Raw genomic sequence first — 22965 nt, 5'->3', positions numbered from 1 at the left:
AGGAACAAATTATAACTTTGTCAAAGTCATCACAAAGTGAAATGCAAAGTGTTGCAGAGGTGTAAAACATGCCGTCACTGTTTTTGTTCTGTGGTTTGCACTGAAACAGCTTCTGCCATGTTGTTCTGGCTGTAAACGTCTCTGTAATGGGAGTGTTTCTGTGTGAGAGACTGTAACAGGATATTACTGAACTGTGAAAGTCTTCTGGAGCAGTTTGGGCTAAATGGTCTCTGCATCAGCCAGACTGTGAACTCCACATTTATACTTCACGATATTAACTGTACAGTTTTGAGATTACATAACAGCTCAGCTGTTAAACACATCTTGAAAGAGGAAGAAATGCATGAAACGTTAAACCCACTGACAGGTCTGCGTCGTATCTGACGTTTGTGTCCACACTATGAGGAAAGCAGCCCCACCAAACATCATCCTAACGAGAATGAACCAACAACAGTAAGTATTTCATCTTTATCTCTGTGTCCTTCCTGATGCTCTGTGTTTGTAAGCAAACTCAAACTGTCTCTGGCACATTTACTCAGACTGAGTTCAAAAAGAGGAAGAGTTTAAGTTTTACTGTCAGGAGAAACTTTGTGTCAGTGTCTCTGTTGGTAATTATGACAATCTGAGAAAACTGCTTCATCTAAAAAGTTGAAGTGGGGAAAAATCTGACTTTTTCAATCAAAACTTTTTTTTCTTTTTGAATTAAAATATTATCATAGGACAGGACTCAGGGGGGAGTTCAGAGAGTGATCTCAACCGCTTTCACAGCCGGTCTCAAACTTCGTGTGTGTACAACTGTTTCTTATTTCAATTGTTTGTATAGACAGCATATATATTCTAAATATCATGTTACTTTGGACCTCTGACCTCTTCTTCAAGGTCAAATTTTCATAATGTCGCTTTTATCTTTGAAACTATATTGAAAATTGTGCTGCTTTAATTTCATGATCTTTTCCTTGATTATTTTCTGAACATTCACATGAAACAAATCTTGTTTTTCCCTCTAGAGAATAAAAAACCTCTGTAACTACAAAACTGTTTCAAAAATTCATTTAAATCTAATTTAACAGATTTTCCTTCTTCTAGCTGTATTGACTGACCTTTGACCTCATGTGTTGATGACTCTTCACCTCTGTCTCCTCTCACAGGGAGAAGATGATCTGCAGGATCCTGCTGCTCATCATCCTCACCTCATGTGTCTCTGGTTAGTTTACAGCTTCACTTTATGAACTCCAAATAAAGCTCAACAACAGATTTGTTCCAGTTCTCAGTGTGTCTGCTCCTCTCTTTCCCTCTCTGTCTCCTCAACAGGATCATTTGTAGTCAATGTGACACAGACCTGCTATCAGGCAGAGGAGAACCACAACATCACACTGGAGTGGACATTCACCACCAAACCTGACAGATCCACCCAAACTCTCAACGTCCTCTGTGAACTCTTCATTAGTGATAAATCGTCAGTCCTGTATCAGGTTCATGAAGGTGTTGAGGTGTCAGAGTCTCAGGATGCAAAGTTTTCAGGACGAGTCCAGAGTGACAAAGACGCCCTCAGAGAAGGACGAATCAGACTTCAGCTGTCCAGACTCAGGACTGATGACTCGGGTCTGTACCTGTGTGAGGTCAACACTGATTATGGCTTCAGTGTTGGAAGATGTCGACTCAACGTCACTGGTGAGATGATTAAGTAGAAAAATAATAGTAATTTTTTGTACATCTGTATCACTGCTGTAGTGACTGAGCTGTTTAACAACAGACTTTATGAAGCTTTAACTGTATGATTCATTTATAACTGTAATATTTAATATTATGAAAGTCCAGATGGCTGACCTTTTCATTCTGGTCTTTAACAGCTGCCGATCAGGTCCAACCTCAGAGATCAACTTTGAGTGGAGAAGTAAAGAGTTGCGGAAAAACCATGCTGAGCACTATACAGGGTCTAACAGCACTAACAGCTCCTCTGTCTGCCATGCTGGCTGCTTTCATTTGGTTTATTGTAGGAAGGAAATAAAAGAGCAAAATCAAAAAACAACAAGTTACCCTCAACCTAAAGACTACACGACTCTCTTCCTTTGACTAATGGCGGAAAATAAGTTGTAGAATAAAATGTTAAATTTCCTGGTGCTGAATTTAAGTTAATGCAGCTGAAATAATCTGCAATCTTATAAATAACATTTCTATTGTAATAATTGTTCATAAAAAAGTTTCTTAAATCACTTTGGATAATTTCCACATAGTGATAGAATGTTTCCCCACACAGGGTGGTGTAGTGTTTGGGTCAGCTGGACCTGTAGGACACACATGTTTGTCATACTTTGCGAACACATCACATCACAGGACTTTCTTCCACATGACTTCCTCAGACGTGATCTCAAACCATTTTTACATCTCTGCTCCTCGGCTCACTTCCTCCATTCAGGCTGTTTTTCTTTTCATTTCCTCACAAAGACACAGATAAATATAACGAAGCATGTGAATCATTCAGAGTTACTCTTGTAGACTCACAGAATACAAACTCAGAGCTGGAAATGATCAGAATATTTTTACTTCATGTTCAGATGTTGAAAAGCTCAGCTCAGCAACTTGAACTCATGAAAAAATTTAAAACATGTCAGTATAAATTTGAAGTGATATAAATGTGATCTGAGGTTTTCAACAGTTACCTACAAACACCTACATTATACATCAGTAACAGAGAAAAAGAGCAGCATGTTGTGAGCAGTGATGCCTCAAAGGAACAAGGAAAAAATGTTTTCATGTCTATTGAAGTTCCAATAAATACTGCAATTTTCTCCATTTGGTGAAGCTGTTGCTGCTGTGGTCATCCTCTCCCATAATACATATGAAACTGTGGATGTTTTATCTTTATTCAGGAACATCCCCCAGCCTCCATTTTTTATTTCGTTGACCTCAGAATCTCCACCGATGATTTGTGTCCTGCAGGCAGCAGGTCTCAGAGTTGTGTCATCATGTAGTTCAAAGTTCAGCCTGGATTTAAAACAAAAATAAAAGTGAAGCATCAGGAACAAACGTGAGATTCATCCAGTTCAAGAACTCTGCTGTAGAAATCTACACTTTGGATCAGACTGTAGCTGAGAGGAGCTTCAATAACACCAATACTGGACATCTTTATTTGCTGATAGTTGTTCATGATCAGAAATGTGTGAGTGTAAGTTCTCTAACAAAGGTTTCAGTATTATCACAATTATTTATTGTGGCAATAAGCAGATTAAACATGTGACCCTGGTGTCTCCAGACAGCTGAGTCAACAACAACAGCTGGTTAAAAACATTATGACAGGTAACGTTAGTTATTGTTGCGAAACATGGCAGCACTTCTTTATCAGTTTTGAAAATCACTTCCAGTTCATTTCTTTGTAAGAGAACTGAACCTTTTATTTGTATTTTATATTTTTACTGACTCATCTATGTCCTAGTCTACTCATCTGAGATGTAAAACAGTGGCATGAATGTTTCTGTTGTATTTTAGCATCTTATATGAGCTCTGTCGTCACATCTGTTTTCCACCGGTTATCTGACCTCAGAACAGATTTAAATAAGTTAAATACAGGAAATAAATAGAACAGGTACAAACAGTGTATATATCACAGTAATATACTGACTTATGAGTGTTATAGAGGAGGAGCATCACAGCAGCAACAGCTTCACCAAATGTACAAAGTAACATTCAAAGAATCTCACAGAAATGCTGCAGTTTGAACATCAACACTCAGCTACAGTTAGAGCTTATATGAGCCTGTCTGTCCAGATGGTGGCGCTGTAAGCTCACTTTTCCTGCTCTGTTACAGACATGATCTTATATTCTGATCAGAAACAAAAGAACAGAAAAGATGAGCAGCTTTGATTCATGATCAGTAAAAGGAGGAAACACAAGAGTCGATTCATCTGGAATCAAACATTTTCAAACAAGTCTGGAAAAATGACAAGAAATGTTTCTTTGTTTGTGAATACATTTCTGTATTTACTCCGTGAAAATCTCTCCTCTGTCTGTGAGCTCTGCAGGGAACACTGTGAGTCATTAACACAACTAACAACACAAATACAACCAGAACACAATGTTCTATTTTTCTGGAGATCCCAGAAAAGTTGGAAGATGGACCAAGCACAGGGCCTTACTTAAAATGGAGAGCAGCTCAGAGTCAAATAGATATTGCTGTAGTTCCCTTCTGTTCTTATGTGTTTACACTGCTTTGTTCCCTATTCTCACTTTGAGCAATAGTGAACATCTCACAGATGTTTCTGTTTAGTTCAGGATTATCTGTAAGCTGGAGATATATATTGGACTGTCAACCTTCTGTCCAATGTATTTCTGTCTCTACTCGTCACCCTCACAGTTTCTGTATTTTATTTCTTTTTTCTTTTCTTTTTCTTTTTTTGAGCAGTATAGAATCAGGATACAGTACTTACCTCTGAACAACTGTGCCACTTAACACCGGGTCCATAGATGGTCATGATCCGGCACCATTTCAAGCCATTTATCAGAATGAATCGCCTCTTCCAACTTCACCTCTTTAGCTATTAAAAGCTTCCACTGGAAAAAGATCAAACACCTGCTGATCAAACTGATCCTCTGAGTCACATCAAACCTGCTGTAGAGCAGAGAACAAGAAAACAGACATTATGCAAAGGTAACCACCACGTCGACTTAAATCTTTATTAAAGTGCAGCCTGAAACTGTTCCTGTGTGATAGAGAGATTCAGGAGTCCTCGCAGTATTCACTCTGAAGTCATGTTGAGCTGCATTTAACAAATCTACTGTGTTCAACACGTTTTTGCTTCATTAAATGCAGAAGCCCAAGCACAGAAAACCAGAAATAGTCTTTGAGAGATCCCCGTGTTTTCAGTTTTGATTTGTTTTTTTGGAAGACATTTCCAAAAATGAGTGAAGAGAGGTGAAGGAAGTCTGTGTTCATAACTGTGCTTGGAATTTTTTTCAAGTGTTTATGTTGTTTGAAAATACTAAAATCTCCATTTGTCACTACAGGCCTGTATACAGTCAGTGTTGGTAAATTTGATGAGCTGGATATTTAAATAGTTCAGAAAGAGATGCAGCCCTGTGGATTTGGGAGGAACTGTGACTTTAGTGAAGTCAAAAGTCCAACGACACAATAATATTCCCCCAAATAATTGTTCACAAGAATACCTAATGATATGTTTTGGTAGTTCCAGATGTTTATAGAAGTCACTTTTTTCATGGTGAGCATCAGTTTACCTAATAATGAGTCCATGATCACTGGTGAAGGCAATGACTCCTGATTTAAGGAAAGAAACGTGAGAAATAACTGAAAATGATTCTGACTCCAGATATCCTGACAGCTGCACCTGATCACACCTGTTTGCTTTAACATCACTGATCAAGTTCAACGATCAGGACATCAGATAATGTTCCTGAGCTCACTGAGCAGTCCATCACTGAGTGTGATTAAAACTGAATGACTGATGGAGACTCTGAATCTGGTACAAACTAAACTACAGCTCATCAATATCGGATTTTTGCAAATTTCCTTTTTCAAGTCATAATCAATAAAAACAATCTGATTTATACATGAAATCTATTTTTTGTTTCTCAGGTGATCAGAAACAGTTTAGCTGCTGTGGCTGCAAACATTTGTCTGTGCAGAAAACACAAACACGACAATAACAAAAGAGAAGTTATAGAAGATATTTTGGGATGTTGGGGTTACAGGTCTGAATAAAGTCTTCTGTCAGAAAGATGGCAGCAGTCCAGGAACAGTACATGAACTTATTGCTTTACAATATACGTGTGACTATGATTATGGTCATAGATAACTAGAAACACAATCATAATAACAGTATTTACTTGACACAAATAATATCTCAAAATATCCACAAGGGGTCACTGTCAACCAACAATTTACTTCATAGCGCATCACAAAGTTTGCTAATAGTAAAAACAATAGAAACGTCGTTTAACTTAAGTCCTAATATAGATGGATGTAATTAGTGCTAAATAATCTTACCAACATAGCATCAAAGTACTGAGACATAAAATCAACTCAGTCCTATGAAACTGTTCCTTTGGGGAAATCCACTAGGACTGGCCGCTGATGCAAAATGATTCTTTTCCCTAGACATCCTGAGGCCAAGTCAGAGCAGGGAAATCTGAACAAAGTGGGAACACTGGACTTTGTTGTGCTGGTTACCTGATCACTCACAACATTTAAACTTGAAACCACAGAGTGGTGTTTCCATCAGCTGCAGGACAGAGTCATGGACAACAAGGATGCAGCGAATGTTTGAAAAGAATAAACATTTACCAGCTGAAACAAGAGGAGACGGCAGGAATAAGAATTTTATATTTTACTGTATCATTGTGTCCACTTCCGCTCTTTATTTGTGCACAACTTATTTGACACTTTTGTCTGTTTAAAGCATTTAAAAGCAGCGAGGCTCTCAGGCTGTTATGGTCTGTTACACTGCAGCTATAAAACTGTCATACTGTGGATGGTAGCAGGTTAGGAGCCAAATGCAAAGCTGCAGAGTTCACAAAGAAAGCACGAGCCATTGATATGAATCTAAATCAGAGTGCAAATTGTAAAAATTAACACAAATCCAGGAAGTGAAGGAAGCCAAGCATACAGGCAGGTAAACAGTATAACACAACAAAGAACACATGAAAGAGCACACTGAGCTAACAAAGCGAGGATGTAAAACAACACCACAACCAGTAAACCAAGAACTAACTGAGAACATCTTTACAAAGACCCACAACAACAGATGACCTAAAATACAAAACTCCAGAATCACATTTACAGAGGACGCAAAAAAAACTATAAAAAATAACAAATAACAAAAAGTATTTAAAAGTAAAAATTAAAATGCCAGGATACACTTAATAAACCTTTTGTTTCAATCATCAGTTGAAGCTGGTAGTTCATGTAGTTTTGTGTAGTCAGTGTAATAATCATCATTTAATGATCAACACCCACACAGCAACAGGCTAACAGTCCAGTTTAACATTTATAAACCTGCTGCTTTTGGTCACACTGACAGTTTGATCTATAAGTCAGACTGTTTTTACTGATTATGAAAGATGAACAATAAAGTTAAAGACCCAAAACAACACTGATGAGCTGCAGGCTGTCTTACAGACCATCCACCTCACTTCACCCATATTTAGACACTAAACCTTGACTTGGACCATCCTGTCTCACCACGTGTTCCTGGGATCTGTACTATGAAGATACCCAGGACATCTTTCTGCTTTGTGCCTTTACTTCTCCAGCACTGACGACATTTGTTCTAATTTTGTCCCGATTGCCACCAAAATCAAATCAGCTGCAACTGTGTTTTTATGCACCATCACGCAAACTTTAAAAACGACATCTTTCAAAAATGTGGAACTAGAGGATGCAGCATGTAAAGCACAAAAGTGACTGCACTGAAGATTTTCCACACTCAGTTTTACTTTTAAATTCAGTGCACAGCGAAAGCGCTCCCTCAGCAGGGTCATAGCGAAACAACACCTGGGAAGGTGAGTGTTGGGTGTGTCTTATACAGTATAACCTAACAGCACTCTACTCTCCAGCTCAGTGAGTGAAATCTGTCCGTGGATGTTGGTGTGTGCAGAATGTGAGTGGAAAGAAGAGCAGACAGCAACAGTAAGTATTTTATCTGTAACTCCGTTTTTATGTCAAATGTCTCTGAAAGTGTTTAAAGTGAAATCTCTGCTCTCATTATCATTAAAAATAATGTTATTATTTTACCAGCTGATGTTACAGTGAAATACAGACGCTGTCTCTGTCTGATGTCATTTCTGATTTTTTTTTCCTGCCTCGAGGGATTTAAGAGGAAACCCTCTAAAATCAGGTTTGTCTGTATTCTCAAAACTGAAAAATTCCATTTGTTTTCTCAAGTTCCCAGAGTCCAGATGAACATCTCACACCCCATGTCAGCTCTTTATGCATTTTTTCCTGATTTGTTTTCTTTTTAAGGACTTTTACTTCTTTTGTCCTCCGTGTATCCAGTTTCTTCTTTTAAGGACACACTACACACCAACTTTCTAGCCAATAGCTCTTTGGGAAACCTTCTTGCTGGCGCCTCATGTCTGTCAGACTATTTAAGCTTTTGGCAAATGAAACTACAGAAATAAGACGGGTTGACAAGGTTCTAAAAACAAAGTACCTAAAGATAGATTTTAAAACTGGTTCCTTGACAAGTTTCAGTCAGGTGCGTTTGTTTGAATTATTGAAAAAATTCTGCTTCCGTCGAAGATAAATTTAAAGAAGTAAGAGCTGGCTCAAGACTTTTGCACACTACTGTAGCTACCAACAAACATGTGTTGGATAATATTTGATATATTCTAAAACACAGAGCACAATTTTTTTTATACTTTCTTTTAAAGAGCTGTTTGATCAGCTTAAAGCTGAGAGCACATCCAAAACCTGATTTTTTTTGTCTGTCTACTGATGGTGAAGATGCCAGTGAGATTATAGAGAGATAAATCAGTTATAGCAAAAAACAAAAAACGATTGTGATCCCCAAATGTGGGGGCTTATCTCCCCACCACCACACTCCCTGCCATTGGCTGATGCCCTCTGACGTCAGTGCGTAGGTGGTTCTCGGTGTGCGAGGCTGGGTGCTCAGGTATGTACTGGCACACTCCCAGTGGCTGCTCGGTGGGGCCTGGCACCCATGGCACGGCCAGGCCCCTTGCAGAGAGTGGAGGGTCCCCGGCTCTCAGGTCTCTGAATCCGGGGACTCAGTCTGTTCTGGCCAGCTGCTGGTGGAGCCTGTGGGCATGTCTCCCCAGCCCCCTGTGGATTCTGCACCATGGCTGCTGGGTGGCCCCCCACTCCCCACGCTGTCAGGGGCTCTCCTCAGCTCTTTTCTAGGAGGGTGGTGAGGCTGCCTCTCCAGTGCTCCTCCTTTGGCTCTCATCATTTCTGATTTCACTATATTTTGCTGTCAGCTTGGATAAACCTCTGCACACTTCATCCATAATAGAACATGCTGCTCTACAGTAAAGGATATATTGAACACTGTAGATTTTCCTTCTTCTAGCTGTACTGACTGACCTTTGACCTCATGTGTTGATGACTCTTCACCTCTGTCTCCTCTCACAGGGAGAAGATGATCTGCAGGATCCTGCTGCTCATCATCTTCACCTCATGTGTCTCTGGTTAGTTTACAGCTTCACTTTATGAACTCCAAATAAAGCTCAACAACAGATTTGTTCCAGTTCTCAGTGTGTCTGCTCCTCTCTTTCCCTCTCTGTCTCCTCAACAGGATCATTTGTAGTCAATGTGACACAGACCTCCTATCAGGCAGAGGAGAACCACAACATCACACTGGAGTGGACGTTCACCACCAAACCTGACAGATCCACCAAAACTCTCAACATCCTCTGTGAACTTTTTATCAGTCGTATATCCTCAGTCCTGTATCAGGTTCATGAAGGTGTTGAGGTGTCAGAATCTCAGGGTGAAAAGTTTTCAGGACGAGTCCAGAGTGACAAAGACGCCCTCAGAGAAGGACGAATCAGACTGCAGCTGTCCAGACTCAGGACTGATGACTCGGGTCTGTACCTGTGTGAGGTCAACACTGATTATGGCTTCGGCTCTGCCAGCTCTCGACTCAACGTCACTGGTATGTTGATTTAGCTGAAGTTAATCTAGTTTCTCTTATTACGATGGTGTTCACTGTTCGATCCACTGAATTGTTAAAACAGACCATAGACTGTGTATGAAAGATGTCCATAGCTTCTGGGCCTGAACAATGAAGTCAACGTCAAAAGACTTCAATTCTTTTTTTAGTGAATAGCAGGGTGTGGTTGCAAAGCACCTCCATTAATCTGTGATCTCAGTAACCACTCTCCCCTTTCATTTTTCTTTTTTTCCCCTTTTTAACTGAAATGAGACCACAACTGAGGCCATGATACTTAAACCCAGTAGTTCTAATGGTTTTCCAAAATGGGACCTGTGACCGTTCCTTGTTTCAAAAACCTCAACATGATACGATGGACTTTAACTTAAAATTGAATAAAAAGATTAATTTTGTTATAAAATTGGGTTTTTACTGACCAATACTTCTTTCTAAGGTCAATCCCTTCTTATCTTTTACTCATTTTCTACAGTTCTACATGTTTTTATTACATTATGACTTGACTGTTACACTGCTGTATATTTTGGTGTGAATCATGTTTCCCTTTCATGCCATCAGTTGGTCCAAAATTTGAAAGCTGGCCTTCTTACTAGAACTCAGAAACTGGAGCCTCCTGTCTCCTGGCCTCAATTCACTGGCTTCCTGTGACTTTTAGGACTGATTTAAAAATGTTTTCTCTTTTTAAAAATCCCTTAATCTCCTAACATCACATGTTCCTTCAAGCTCTCTGACATCTGCTCACCAGTTACTCCTCACTGTCCTATTTGTCAACCATTTAGTTATATTTATTGATGTGAGGCATCTTTGCTTTTTATTATACAACACTTTGGTCAGTCCTGTAGTTTTAAATGTGCTTTATAAATAAAATTGGATTGGAAACATCTCTGCTCTAGCTTTGGGCTCAGCTTACACAAACTAAAAGCAAAGAAGAACATTAGTATAAAAGGCAGCACAGAAAACACAATTCCAATGACTAAAGTGTGATTGAGTGGACAGCCTACAGCCCACCTCCACAGTGTCCCACTGCCCACAGTCTTCATGTGATCAGAGGTGCAATCACTAAAAGGAAGAAACAGACGGCTGTTTCTCTCAGAGTTCAAATATCTTCAACCTGCAGACATCAGTCGGCTGCTCTAACCTCAGACTGTTTCACCAGTTAAACACAATTTTTTATCTGTTAGTCTAAACACAGCAGAGTAGATCTGCTGCTGAACTCAAACCGAATAAAACAAGAGGTTCATTTCATTCATGTTCAGGTTTCCTCAGTTTCTCACTCAGATTCACCTCCTGCTCATCACGTGGAAACATCAAGATGACCATAAGAAAACAATACTAATCATGGCTTCATTAAACAATGTAGGACGTTATGGTGACTGACTCCATCTTTTATATACAGTCTATGAAGTAGCCCTGATGTAGTTTACCTGCTCAGAGTCATGTTGATCTATACGTAAAATTATGACTTGAGTAACTCTGTGTAACCGACATTTTACTTCAGTCAATCAATCAATCAATGATACATATTTTCATGTCATTTACAGCAGCTGATCAGCTCCACCCTCAGAGACCGACAACAGCAGAAAGTGGAGGCATGGCCGGTTTCTATAGTTTAATGGGAGTGTTGGCAGCTCTGCTGGGACTGCTTGTAATATTTTTAATTGTTTTCAGAAATAAAGCCAGGAGACAAAACCCTGTTACTCTGTTACTCTGAGTTAATGAGTTTACAGTTACTCTACTGTAAACTAATTATCACCAGATGACAGTGTTGGATTACATTCATCCATGTGGTGATGTAGCAGCTGTAGAGTTAGGAGTTGGTTTAACACAGAAATGAATGAACTAGTTTCAACAGATTGTTTTATAAACCCACATAATCTTTAACATTAATGTAAAAGTTGTTTATTGTTGTTTAATTTTTCACACACAGCATACAAAGTGTGTAAAACCTCAGGCTACAGTTTATTCCTGTGCTGTGTGAATACCTCCAGTAAGTAAAGCAATGACTGGACTCATCTGATCGACTGCTGTGTGTCCTCAGAGACGCCTCATTGTATCCAGTCCCACCAGTAATCACTGCTCAGCATAATCCCAACTTCAGCTCCATCAGCTCACAGAAATAGTCCAACCACAGTAAAGAGGACTTATTGTTTACCGTGTTTAATAAATGTCAACACCAGATTCAGTCTCTGCAGCTTTATTTTCATGCTGCTCTGAAACTCTGAAGGAAAGTTTACAGTCTAGATCTCCATGATGTAACAGGACTGTTTAACCTGAGCTGCTCATTGTTCTTCAAAGCTCTCTGAGCTTCTACAGGATGGCAGGAAAAATAAACAGTAACTATGTTGATGAAGCAATGAGGGGCTGAAACCACACACTCAGTAACTGATGCTGAAAATAAAGTCTGACTACAGAAAGTAAAAACATGTTTGTCTTTTTAATAAAGGTGGAATAAACCCAGACGGGACTGAGCCCTGGTGTTAATGAAGTTGTTTTGTGTGTTGATTGTAAACTCTTTTTTGTTTTTCCACTTGTTTAAAAATAAATAAATGAAAACACAAAAATAAGAACTTCTCTAATACAAATGATTTTATTTACAATGTAAACATTATTACAGCAGTGATATGTCTGCATAAACATTTTCCTTGTACGCATCATATATCTTACTTATTTTAATGATAAAACGTTAAACGGTAACCCTCTCAATCAGCTGTTACAGTCTTTAGTATTCATGGAGGTGAGAGATGAAGCTGAAACTTGTAATGCAGCAACAGGATGGGACACAGAAGAAAAAGTCTGTTCAAAGATTTCTCATTTTTTAGTAAAACAAGAATCATTGTTTACACTAATGTTATTTATCACTCCTGTAAAAGCTTCAATAAATAGGAACTTAATTAATAGATTATATTTTTTTCATAATTTGCTTTCTGGAACTTAAACACATGTTGAAGAGTTCGTTGGTTAAATTTGTGACTCGGGTCTTTATTTAAAGCTCAAATAATTTGGGCTCAAACTGATCCTCCAAAAAAAGTCCTCTAAGTGGTGATTGGTTTAATTTCTGAAACTCTCGTCAATGTTTGTTTCCTTTTTTTTATGCCAACTAAACAGAGCAGAGCGCAGATGACCACTAGAGCTAGTAGTGGTAATACCAGTGACAGTCCAACACCACGCTGGCTTTCTCTGCTCTCTGGTTGTGGACTCACAGTCTGAAGGTTGGACGAATGAAAAACTGCTAAAAACAAACAGACCAAGCCCAAAATAACAGGTTTTGTTTTAACTTGAATTGAATAATGTTTGCAAAGTGTTAAAAAAATATCTTACCAGTGACGTTGAGTCGACATCTTCCAACACTGAAGCCATAATCAGTGTTGACCTCACACAGGTACAGACCCGAGTCATCAGTCCTGAGTCTGGACAGTTGAAGTCTGATTCGTCCTTCTCTGAGGGCGTCTTTGTCACTCTGGACTCGTCCTGAAAACTCTTCATCCTGAGACTCTGACACTTCAACACCTTCATGAACGTGATACAGGACTGAGGATATACGACTGATAAAAAGTTCACAGAGGATGTTGAGAGTTTTGGTGGATCCATCAGGTTTGGTGGTGAACGTCCACTCCAGTGTGATGTTGTGGTTCTCCTCTGCCTGATAGCAGGTCTGTGTCACATTGACTACAAATGATCCTGTTGAGGAGACAGAGAGGGAAAGAGAGGAGCAGACACACTGAGAACTGCAACAAATCTGTTGTTGAGCTTTATTTGGAGTTCATAAAGTGAAGCTGTAAACTAACCAGAGACACATGAGGTGAGGATGATGAGCAGCAGGATCCTGCAGATCATCTTCTCCCTGTGAGAGGAGACAGAGGTGAAGAGTCCTCAACACATGAGGTCAAAGGTCAGGCAGTACAGCTAGAAGAATGAAAATCTACAGTCTGACTTCATTCACTCATCACAACATCTGACCAAAACAACTAGAACTACAAACACTGCAATAGAAGCAACCAGAAGAAAAACCTGCACTTTCATTTCATATTAAGGTTTTCAGAGCTGCAGAATTTGTTTTCTGTCAGAAGGTGGCGCCATGCTATAACTGAAATAAATACATTAATAAATTAGATTAAACTCATTTTCTCAGAAGTTCTCTCAAATCTTCCAGCTCACCCAGAATAAATATGATAAATGATTCATGAGTATCACTGATACAAAAGCATTTAATTTACTGTTTACGCAGAATGTTTCTGTTTATACCTCCAGTTTAGTCTTAACTTTTCTACGATTGATACAAACAAAGTGTCCATAAAATAATAAAATAATGTTTTATTTAAATACTTAAAACAAACAGACATCAAATAAGACAGCTTCCTGTTACGAGAAAATAAAACTTTAACTGCAGTTTAATGGTTGGTGTCAGTGTTTGGTGTTTGAGCTCTTCTAAAACCAAATGCAACCTAGTGACATATAAATAAACTGTATCAACACCACTATTTTACCACAAAGATGACCTCACACCTGACTCGGATGCTAATAATAACAATAGAACATTATTACATTAACAGCCTTCAGCGCAGCATATATTTCACCCACACAGAGTGTCTATAAGAAAAGCACAAACTCACACAGTTAAAATAAAGTGAAAGTGTGCAACAGGTTATCACTCATGAACAGTTGTAATCACATATTATTTTACTCTAACACAGAAACGTTTCCATATTAAATTCAGTCATTATATTACCTTTATGATGTAGTTATATTGTTACAATAAACACAGATCTTACTGGTGCTGTCATCCTCATAGAGATTTGTGTCTCTGTGTGAGAGTGCAGTCTAATGCTCATATTGTTAACTGTTAATCAAAGCACAAGTAGTCAAGTGCATGTATGGATGAGCCCAGTGCTTTTAAATGCACCGAAAGTTAACAGACAGCAAGCTGCTGGTTGAGCTGGTGAACCACAGGTCAAAGTGTGCTGCAGAGGCCTGAGTCTGGGTCCATCTCAGGCCTGCTCATTCCTCTTCACTCTGTCCCTGCTTTCCTGTCTTATTTGTGCACTGTTCAATGAAATAAAGGCTAAAATGTTTAAAAAAAAATCAATATTTAACAGACAAAATAAAAATAAATGATGCCCAGAAACACGGTAAAGTTTAACAAAGATAAAGTACATGCTAATGTTGTCTCCTCTTCTTTCAGCTGGACTCTGTTTCTTACCTTTAACCACTTGATTTATCTCTGAAGTGCACAATGACTCCGTCCTGCTGCAGTTGTGTGGATCAGCTTAAGTGTATATATGCGAGCACGTCTCTGTCTTTGCGACTGAGTATGAGTATGAGTAATAGCTGCCGCTTTTTAAATGCTGACCTAAAATTAAAAATATATTTTGGTCATCATTATTTCCTGTTCCTCAGTGCAGTGTGCATGTTTACCAGAAAACAGTGACCTCTTTACACATTGACTACAGATGTTCTGTCAAATATAAAGGGCTACATCTCACTCTGGTGTATGTAAAGGACCAGTTCATCAAATTTACCAAAGGTAAAGTTAGATTGGATGCTAATTGGTTTTGAAAAAAAGTGGAGATGTCATGAGCTAACATTGAATGAGACAATCCAAGTTGATGAGCACTTCATATGCATGTGTCATAACCAAGCTGTAAAAAAGAAAAAAAAGAAGATTCAATCAAATCCAGGAAAAACTGTATTAAAAACAGAAAATAGGATCTGAGTAGAGGACAGAACCGCGACTTGCTTTCACTGTTTCTCTGCCTGACGTCATCACTTTGGTCGCAAAGGGACTGGTTTCTTGGTGCCACTCGCTTGTGTATGAAGCTCGAGGAGATCGATGGACAAACTTCCTATTGATCGTTTATGTTCTCCAGGGTGAGACGTCTGGGTTTCTTTGAGGGGAAACGTGCACCAACTGCGCAGATCTCTGTGTATTTCCTTGAGCATAACGAGACACCAAAGCTGCACTCGCTCACGTCTACCAACTAACAAACTTCATATGATCGGTGTCACAGACCGCTCTGGTCACAGACGATCACTGCTCGGCACAACGGCCACGATGCGGAGCCGTTTCCCAGAAGAAAATACTCCGCGTGTGTCACACAGTGGAAAATTGTGTTTTTATATTTTGTTTTGTATCAGACTGTGTGTTGGTACATAGTGTCGATTTTATTTGCATGATTTTATTGTAATTGATATTGCTTATTGTTTATTGATATTCCTATTGCATGATTTTATCCCCATATTTTTAGTGTGTGTTTGGTGTTGTTGTACAGTATTCTTTTTATTCCACTGTGGATTAAGCGGACAATTGTAGGCACCTGTGAGGTGGGGGCGTTCCCCGAGGTGGCCTATCAGCCGCCAAACTGACTTAAGGGAGATGGTGAGCGCAAAGACTGAAAGAGAGACACACGAAAAGTGAAGAGCTGGAAACAAAACGTGTGCAAGCCAGCATATGAACAGAAGGACCTCCGGCCTGACTGTGGGGCGCCACGAGACATTCGGCGATCGGCCAGCATAACCCGGCGATCCAGTCCCGACGGACAGAATAGCGACCGTGGGAGGCGACGCGTGAAATCCACAGTAGGGCAGGGGTACGCCTCTGCCTGCATCTGTGAGTATCGCTTTCCCACTGTTGGGCGCTAGGCGTAGCTTTGCCAGGGGAGGATAACAGCGGCTGCGTCGACAACGTTGCTGGCCCGTGTCTGTTGTTTAGGGCGGAGCTACGAGGGAGGCCGTGCGCGGGTGGGGAGAGTGGCTGGACTGCACGATCGCGCACCGTCAGGTGGAGATGGGAGCCTCCTCCCTGGTCTTCTGCTGGCGAGATTCCCCCATCCCGGAAGAGGAGTTCCTCTCCTGTCTCTTTCAGCTAAGGAACATTTGCCCGCGTGTGGCTGGACTCTGGGAATATAGGACTCTGGGGGGGGGGGGAAAGAGTTTTTAGCATATGAAAAACATTTGTGTGTGTGTGGGTGTGGGTGTGTGTGGTTTTTTTTTTTTTTTTTTTTTTTTAAGTGTGTAGTTATTCCTGCCGGCAGGGCTTTTAGCGGGTTGTGAACATTATTTTTATTGTACAGCGGGGATTTTAGCTTTTATTTGGGGATCTGACTGTGTTTTATCCTGAAAATAAATGGTGTGTTTAAAGCCGGCTTAGCTTCTGTGCTCAGAGCGCTGACCCACTCACTCCCTTTCCGCTTGTATGTATACAGACGTGGTGGTGAAGATTTAGGTCCACCAGTTTAGCGGCTACACGTGCACAGCTTACCTGTCCCCACTTGCAGCAGGTAGCGAGCTGCCGTGTACCTGTGACTTTTCCACTCAGCACCCTGAATGTCTGTGTGAAAAATGAGAGTCCAGCTCCTCACTGAGCCTGTTAACTGCTGTGTGTTTCTACTTTAGTGTTATATAGCCTACACACTGAACTCCTTTTCACGTCTTTTTCTAAATCTTTTTCTTTTCTGTGCTGCTGTTTCTTTCACACTCTTAGTCTTTAAAATCCATTTGGCTCAAACACAACAATAAACTGACGACTCCAGTTTCTCTGCACTGACTGTGGAGGAAACGTGAGAAGTTTCCATTTTTTTTTTCATCAGCTAAAACATGGCGCCACCGTGTGTCAGAAAAACACTTCTGCAGCTTGAAAGACTCAAAGTACATGAAGTACACGAATACCTTTCATCAATATACTCTCTAAATAGAAAACAGTATTTATATTCAGTCCAGTGATGAATACTGATCAACTTCCAGCTCATCAGATCAGTGTTTGATCAACCATGTAAACGAGGCTGTTGGAGTTTAGTTCAACAACACGATGACCGAGAATAATAATCATAAACTTAATGGAGGAAACTGTTCATCATGTTTACATTATTTTGAAGGGAATCTTGATCAAAGTGTCAAAACTAACACGATGAATATAAACTGTGATTATTTTATGGAAATTAAAAAAAAAATGTGAACATCGACCTCACAGAGCGTTTATTGTAATTATCGCTCTCTGTTGAACAGCAGCTTATTATGACGTCGTCAGGTTAATGTTATGATGATGATAACGATCTGTGGTTTCATATACATTAAGTGATGCTTTGCCTCCTGACAGAAACGGTTTTAACTGTAAATTAACTGTAAATGTAAAAATATGTTTTGGTTTTAGAAATGTAGTTTTTAAAAGCAGGAACCTGCTTCAGATCCTGCGGTGAGTGAGTGTCATCTCAAACACACTGACACTGGTCCTGAGCAGCGTCTCACATGAACTCTTTCTCCTGAATGTCTGTCGAGTGTGAAGGACACAAAGATGAGCTGCTGTCTTGTTACCTGCTGGACTTTATTCTGCTTCAAAAACAGGATCATCAATAAACAGTATTGATACCATGACTCCAAAGGAAGGATGAGAGTTTAATCATCATTTAAAATGAATGAAACACTGCAGTCTATAAACTCAGAACAAACAGAGTTTTCTCTGATCAGCATTCACAGCTGTAACATTACACTAAAACATTTCCAGCATTGAGGAAAGTTTTCATTCTTCATTTATATCTTTCTATTATACATGAAAGCAGATTATACAGGCACAGGTAATCAATCAATCAATCAATCAATCAATCAATCTTTATTTATAAAGCACTTTTCATACAAAAAAATGTAGCACAAAGTGCTTTACATAGTTAAAAGCAGCCCACCCCACCCTCCAACTCACTCCCCACACTCTCATTAACATAAATGATGTGAATACACACATATCTCCCCCCCCCCCCCCCCCCCCCACACACACACACACACACACACACGCACACTTAAAGAGTAAAAATTGGGCTGGGCTCGCATGAGCCAAGTGAGGAAACACTATAACAGGGAGCCGTCTGCACCGGGAGCCGGTCACAGACTGCAGCCTCCAGGCTGGGCACACAGCAGGAGGGAGGCCAAGATCTCAGCTGACCAGGAGGTTCAGACATGGAGGCCTCGCTAACCACTGCAATTTGGAATAAAATATTTATGGATTTAAAAATAATTTAAGAAGCAGAAGTTGTTGGTAGAATATTCAAATTCTTCAGCAAATTAAAGGAAGGAAAGAAGACTTCCAGCTTTGAGTCTTGGATGTGTTTGCTCCAAAAATCTGACTGTAGACTTCTGCAAACTCAATCTAATGTTTTGATAGCAGCTTCAAACCAGAGCTGATAAGAGAATGTGTTGATATTCCCTTATTGCTGCTTTCATTTGAGTTCTCTGTCAAATCATCACACAGCAACGTGATGAACTTGTATCAGTGTTCGTTAACGCTCTTCTCATCTCATTCTTCACAGGTCCAGTACAGTCTGATCCAAAGTGATCCCGAAGCCTCACTTTTGGTACTGTTTTGAATCCAGTCTGAACTTTGAACTACTCCTGCTCTGTCTGATGCTTTTCAGTAATTTTTGGCCAGATGGTGGTGCTACAGGATTCCTATCCAAAAGCCTCTGAACTATGCACTTGAATTGCAAACATATTATAACCACCGGTTCACTTAATCAAATGTTTTGCCTGTTTTTAAAATTTTTTCCTCAGTTTTCTATTTCCACTACTACTGCATGATCTAGAAGTTAAGAAGATGACACTAGGACTTTTGTTGGACTGTTGGTGTAATTTGAATCACATTTGAAACATTTACCACATTCAAATGTATAATGTTGTGCATTTTATAATATATGGATGACAGTTATATTACTGTAGCTCAGTAACTTTGCTATATTGCTACTTTATGAGCTCAGGTTCAGTTTTCTGAGTCAGCACAGATGTAGATATGAGAGTCACGTAACCCAACTCTAAACCCAGGGTATACAGGTTCAGTGAATGTGGTGTTGAAGGTGTGGAGGTGGACCAGTGTGCCAGAGATTATGTTATAGAAGGACACGGTACCCATAGGACAGTCCACATACACTGCTACTTTGTAACAGGCAGAGGAGACGACAGGGATGGCTCTTGATTTGTAATTGTGAGTTGCAAAGTATTCGCCCTCATCACAGTACAAACACCAGGAATGATCAGTTTTGCCAAACCTGCTGTCATCACCGTTTCCTTTCCGTTTTCTTCCTTTGTAAGCCACTGCAATATGAACCTCTCCACTCCACTCAAACTCCCAGTAACAGCGACCCGTCAGAGTGTTGGTACACAGCAGCTGAGGCCAATGATCAAATCTTTCATCATTATCAACATACTGCTGGTCCTCTTCTACATGCACCACCTTCCTGTTGTTGTCAGACAGTTTGAGTTTTCTGTGTATTGTGTTTAGATCCAGATTTAGTTCACAGAAATCTAATGGAAAGAATATGGGGAGAAGATATGCAATCAGTTTGTAGAACTCTAATCATTCAAACTACAAGAGTTACTGTGCTATATAGTCTGAAGATATTCTGGAATTAAAGGAATCATAAATACAGATTACCAGGAAAATTAAGACATACAGTACCTAACTGCAGCATGCAGTGATTATTCAACTCCAAGCCTGAAATCTTCTGCATTCACAGCTCAGGGTCCACTACAAAAATTACTTACCACTTCACAGGATGGTTCGTCATGAGATTGTGTTGTTTGTCTTATAGTTGATGATGAATATCACCTTTAGCAATCTTTTAAGTCAAGTTCTCATCCAACAATCCACTTTTTCAATTCACATCTGAACTTTGTATTTTAAATCACACCGCTTTAATTCCCCTTCGGGTGTTTTGAAAAACTCTACTACTTAAGAACTCCCACTCTATTGAGTTAGGGTACACTTGGAGTGTTGAGCAGAGGTCTAAGAGATCCTCAACTCCCAGTTGCATCAGAATGTCAACACAATATTGAGTATGAAATGTCCCAGATAGATGCATCTCAATTATTGAGGCTGGAGCACAGAGCTGTGCCTGTAAAATGACAAGTCCCTAATGGAGTGGTTGGTTTTCCTAAGCAGTCCACATTACACACCACCAGGGCTTTCCTTTTCATGAAATCTATGAAAATAGAGTCGACAAAATACAAAAAGGTTTGTGGATTATGTCTCATTTAGTGCATGATATGGTCATGTGGTTATTTCCAATTTGTAGAGGACCAGTTTGCAGTCAAGTGTGAAGATGACTGAAGTGAGGATATGTGAACCTTCAAGTCTGAGGCCATGGCTCTAAGCTGCAAATTATTTACACACTTTCAGTGCCAAATGAAGAGTTCAAGTATCTCTGGATCTTGCTAGGGAAGATCTGAGGAGACAGTTAGTCAGTTATTTGTGTATCCTCTCCAGTGATGCAGACACTCTACTGACCCTGGTTTTCACGTCACTTCATGAAGATCAAACTCCAGCTGGTAAAGTGACTTTTTTATGGTTGTACTTATGATTTTACCTTAAGGTATGCCGGTGGCTTTTTACCTATGCAAATCTTTCTTGGAACTGATTGTTTGTATACCTTTGCTGTGGCTGTATTTTTTAAAACTGATCACTTCAAATATACATATATAAAGATGATAAATAAAGTATACTAATTATACTACACAATATAACGGGGTTTAAATTAGAGATGGACCGATCCGATATTACGTATCGGTATCCGGTCCGATACTGACGTAAATTACTGGATCGGATATCGGAGAAAAATAAAAAATGTAATCCGATCCATTAAATATCAAAAAAGCACCTCACAAAACTTGCGACACGGCGTAACTCAGCTCATAACCGTAGCATGTCGGAGCAGTGTGCATCACGTGATAGAGCGGCTGTGTGTATTTGTAGCCTCGCTACCAATCCGGCATTTCATCTCCGAGGAAGTGATCCCAGAGAGAAGTAAAGCAAGTGTGTAAGTTCATCTCTTAATGTTTGTAAAGCATTCCCACGTTAAGCTTAACAACCGACATATGGAGTGACTGCCTCTCTCTCTCTCCCTCTTCTTGCTGCTACTTCAATCATGAAACTGATTAATGGTCAGCTGATCTGCTTTTCTGTCGTGAGTCCGTCTCTCGTTTGTTTTTGGCCCACGTTGCACCAGAAAGAGGAAACCAGCGGCTGAACAACAGCAGCACGTTTAAGCTTGATAATCGTTTGTTAGAATTTATTTAATATTACTTTCTACACCAGGATCTTTTTCTAAAGGTATACTTCATGCACTTATCAGCATACAGTTTAAAAGCTTGCAATAGAGTGCATTGGTGCACAGTTGGGCATCTTTTATGGTTATACCACTGTGAATTTTGCTATATAAACATGCTCAAGAGTCTATCATATGTTTGACATCCAGCTAAAAATTTGAAAATATATATTTTTAAATCAGTAACTTTGCAAATTTAGAGGAAATGTTTTTGGACAACAAATGAGTCACGTTTTAAAAACAGACATTTATGAAGCGCCGGCTATAACACACATGCTTACTGTGTGAAAGGACCCGCGATGTCTTGGAGCAGAGAACCGCATTGTATTGTTGCTTTTCTCTTATGCATAAGCAACGCCAGCCTGTCAGAAACGCTCTGTGTGGGTAGAAAATGGTCTGCACCGGCGCTGGTCCTGACGCGAAATGGCGAGGGTCTCACGCTCTGAGGAACGCTTCATATAGGACCGGGTGCTTCCAAAAACAATAGATGGGGGGCCGATAAGTCTGGGGGCAATACACCTGCTGGGCATGTTGCTGGCTACTTCAGAAAATAGGCGAGACCCTGCTCGACTGGTACATCTGCGGGGCTTTTACCTTCTCGAGGAATTACAAAAAGAGCCGATACCGGCCACTTTAAACAATAGTTGGGCCCTTGTTCGCATGGTACTCTCAACAACTAAGTGATCCACCTATCTTTTGTCTTCCTATGGAATCACAACAGTTAAATGATACCCGCGGTGGGCTTTTGCAATTCTGAACAATTTCAAACAATAACCGGCTGTTGAAAAGACAGAGCAGGTCTGTGCGACTGGTTTTAGAAGTATCACTGCAGCATTTATTTTCTAAAGAGCTGAATGTTATTTGCGACCATCTGTTGTGTTAAAAACTACTCTAAAACCATGAAACCCCTTACGGAAGAAATTCCCGTTTGATCCGTTTTTAAATAAATAAAATGCTTGCATCATTGCATGCTGTGACATCAGAATCACAAAATGAGTGTGATTAAAAGACAATTAGTTTGAAAGAGCGATACTGGCTGCTTTGGGGGAAAAGGTGACATCATGTGCAACGTGTTTTAGAAGTAGCCCAATAGCACTTATTTTCAAAAGGGCTGAATGTTATTTGTGACCATTTACTGTGTTAAAAAACTAGCAGCCTCTGTCTCCCTCTTAGTTCAACATTCCGAAATCCCGATTTTTAAATAAAATGATCACATCAACCCGTGAAAGAAACCCCAGTAGATGCGT

At 39.8% G+C, this 22965-nt stretch overlaps 5 protein-coding genes across 9 annotated transcripts in view; 2 read left to right on the top strand and 3 right to left on the bottom strand.

Moving 5' to 3' along the window:
• Window positions 1-361: 361 nt before the first annotated feature.
• On the top strand, window positions 362-2111 carry LOC146674073 (uncharacterized). Its single transcript, XM_085394054.1, has 4 exons — window positions 362-453; window positions 1149-1204; window positions 1312-1671; window positions 1851-2111. Exons 1-4 carry the CDS (start codon window positions 401-403, stop codon window positions 2006-2008), a joined length of 627 nt encoding a protein of 208 aa, XP_085250180.1. The 5' UTR covers window positions 362-400; the 3' UTR covers window positions 2009-2111.
• A 6344-nt stretch (window positions 2112-8455) lies between these two features.
• On the top strand, window positions 8456-12186 carry LOC146674072 (uncharacterized). Its single transcript, XM_085401040.1, has 5 exons — window positions 8456-8461; window positions 8593-8879; window positions 9104-9159; window positions 9198-9626; window positions 11183-12186. The coding sequence occupies exons 1-5, from the start codon at window positions 8456-8458 to the stop codon at window positions 11350-11352; spliced, it is 948 nt and encodes a 315-aa protein (XP_085257166.1). The 3' UTR covers window positions 11353-12186.
• Window positions 12187-12619: 433 nt separating this feature from the next.
• On the bottom strand, window positions 12620-13475 carry LOC146674071 (uncharacterized). The gene is made up of 3 exons (XM_085393666.1): window positions 13427-13475; window positions 12960-13319; window positions 12620-12870 (listed from the first exon to the last, which is right to left on the bottom strand). Exons 1-3 carry the CDS (start codon window positions 13473-13475, stop codon window positions 12674-12676), a joined length of 606 nt encoding a protein of 201 aa, XP_085249792.1. The 3' UTR covers window positions 12620-12673.
• A 4931-nt stretch (window positions 13476-18406) lies between these two features.
• The window catches only part of LOC146674069 (inter-alpha-trypsin inhibitor heavy chain H3-like), a 23108-nt gene continuing 18549 nt past the window's right edge, over window positions 18407-22965 (bottom strand). For 4 of the 5 annotated variants that reach the window (XM_085392710.1, XM_085392721.1, XM_085392739.1 and 1 more), the window contains one exon: window positions 18407-22965. This exon is cut by the window's right edge and continues 1794 nt beyond it. The gene's annotated coding sequence lies outside the window, so the exon portion shown is untranslated. The other variant, XR_014908985.1, reaches the window with a different exon arrangement.
• Window positions 19378-22965, bottom strand: part of LOC146674070 (neoverrucotoxin subunit beta-like) — a 4950-nt gene continuing 1362 nt past the window's right edge. The window contains exon 2 of the mRNA XM_085401039.1: window positions 19378-19919. Coding sequence (XP_085257165.1) covers window positions 19378-19919 — 542 coding nt within the window. The remainder of the gene's footprint in view (window positions 19920-22965) is intronic.

This window comes from Rhamphochromis longiceps, linkage group LG3 (genome assembly GCF_057381845.1).
Source record: "Rhamphochromis longiceps isolate RC_006_pf linkage group LG3, R_longiceps_female_GT1.1, whole genome shotgun sequence".
Lineage (NCBI taxonomy): Eukaryota > Metazoa > Chordata > Actinopteri > Cichliformes > Cichlidae > Rhamphochromis > Rhamphochromis longiceps.
Note: the sequence above shows the minus strand (reverse complement) of the source record. Positions and strands in the feature narration are given on the sequence as shown.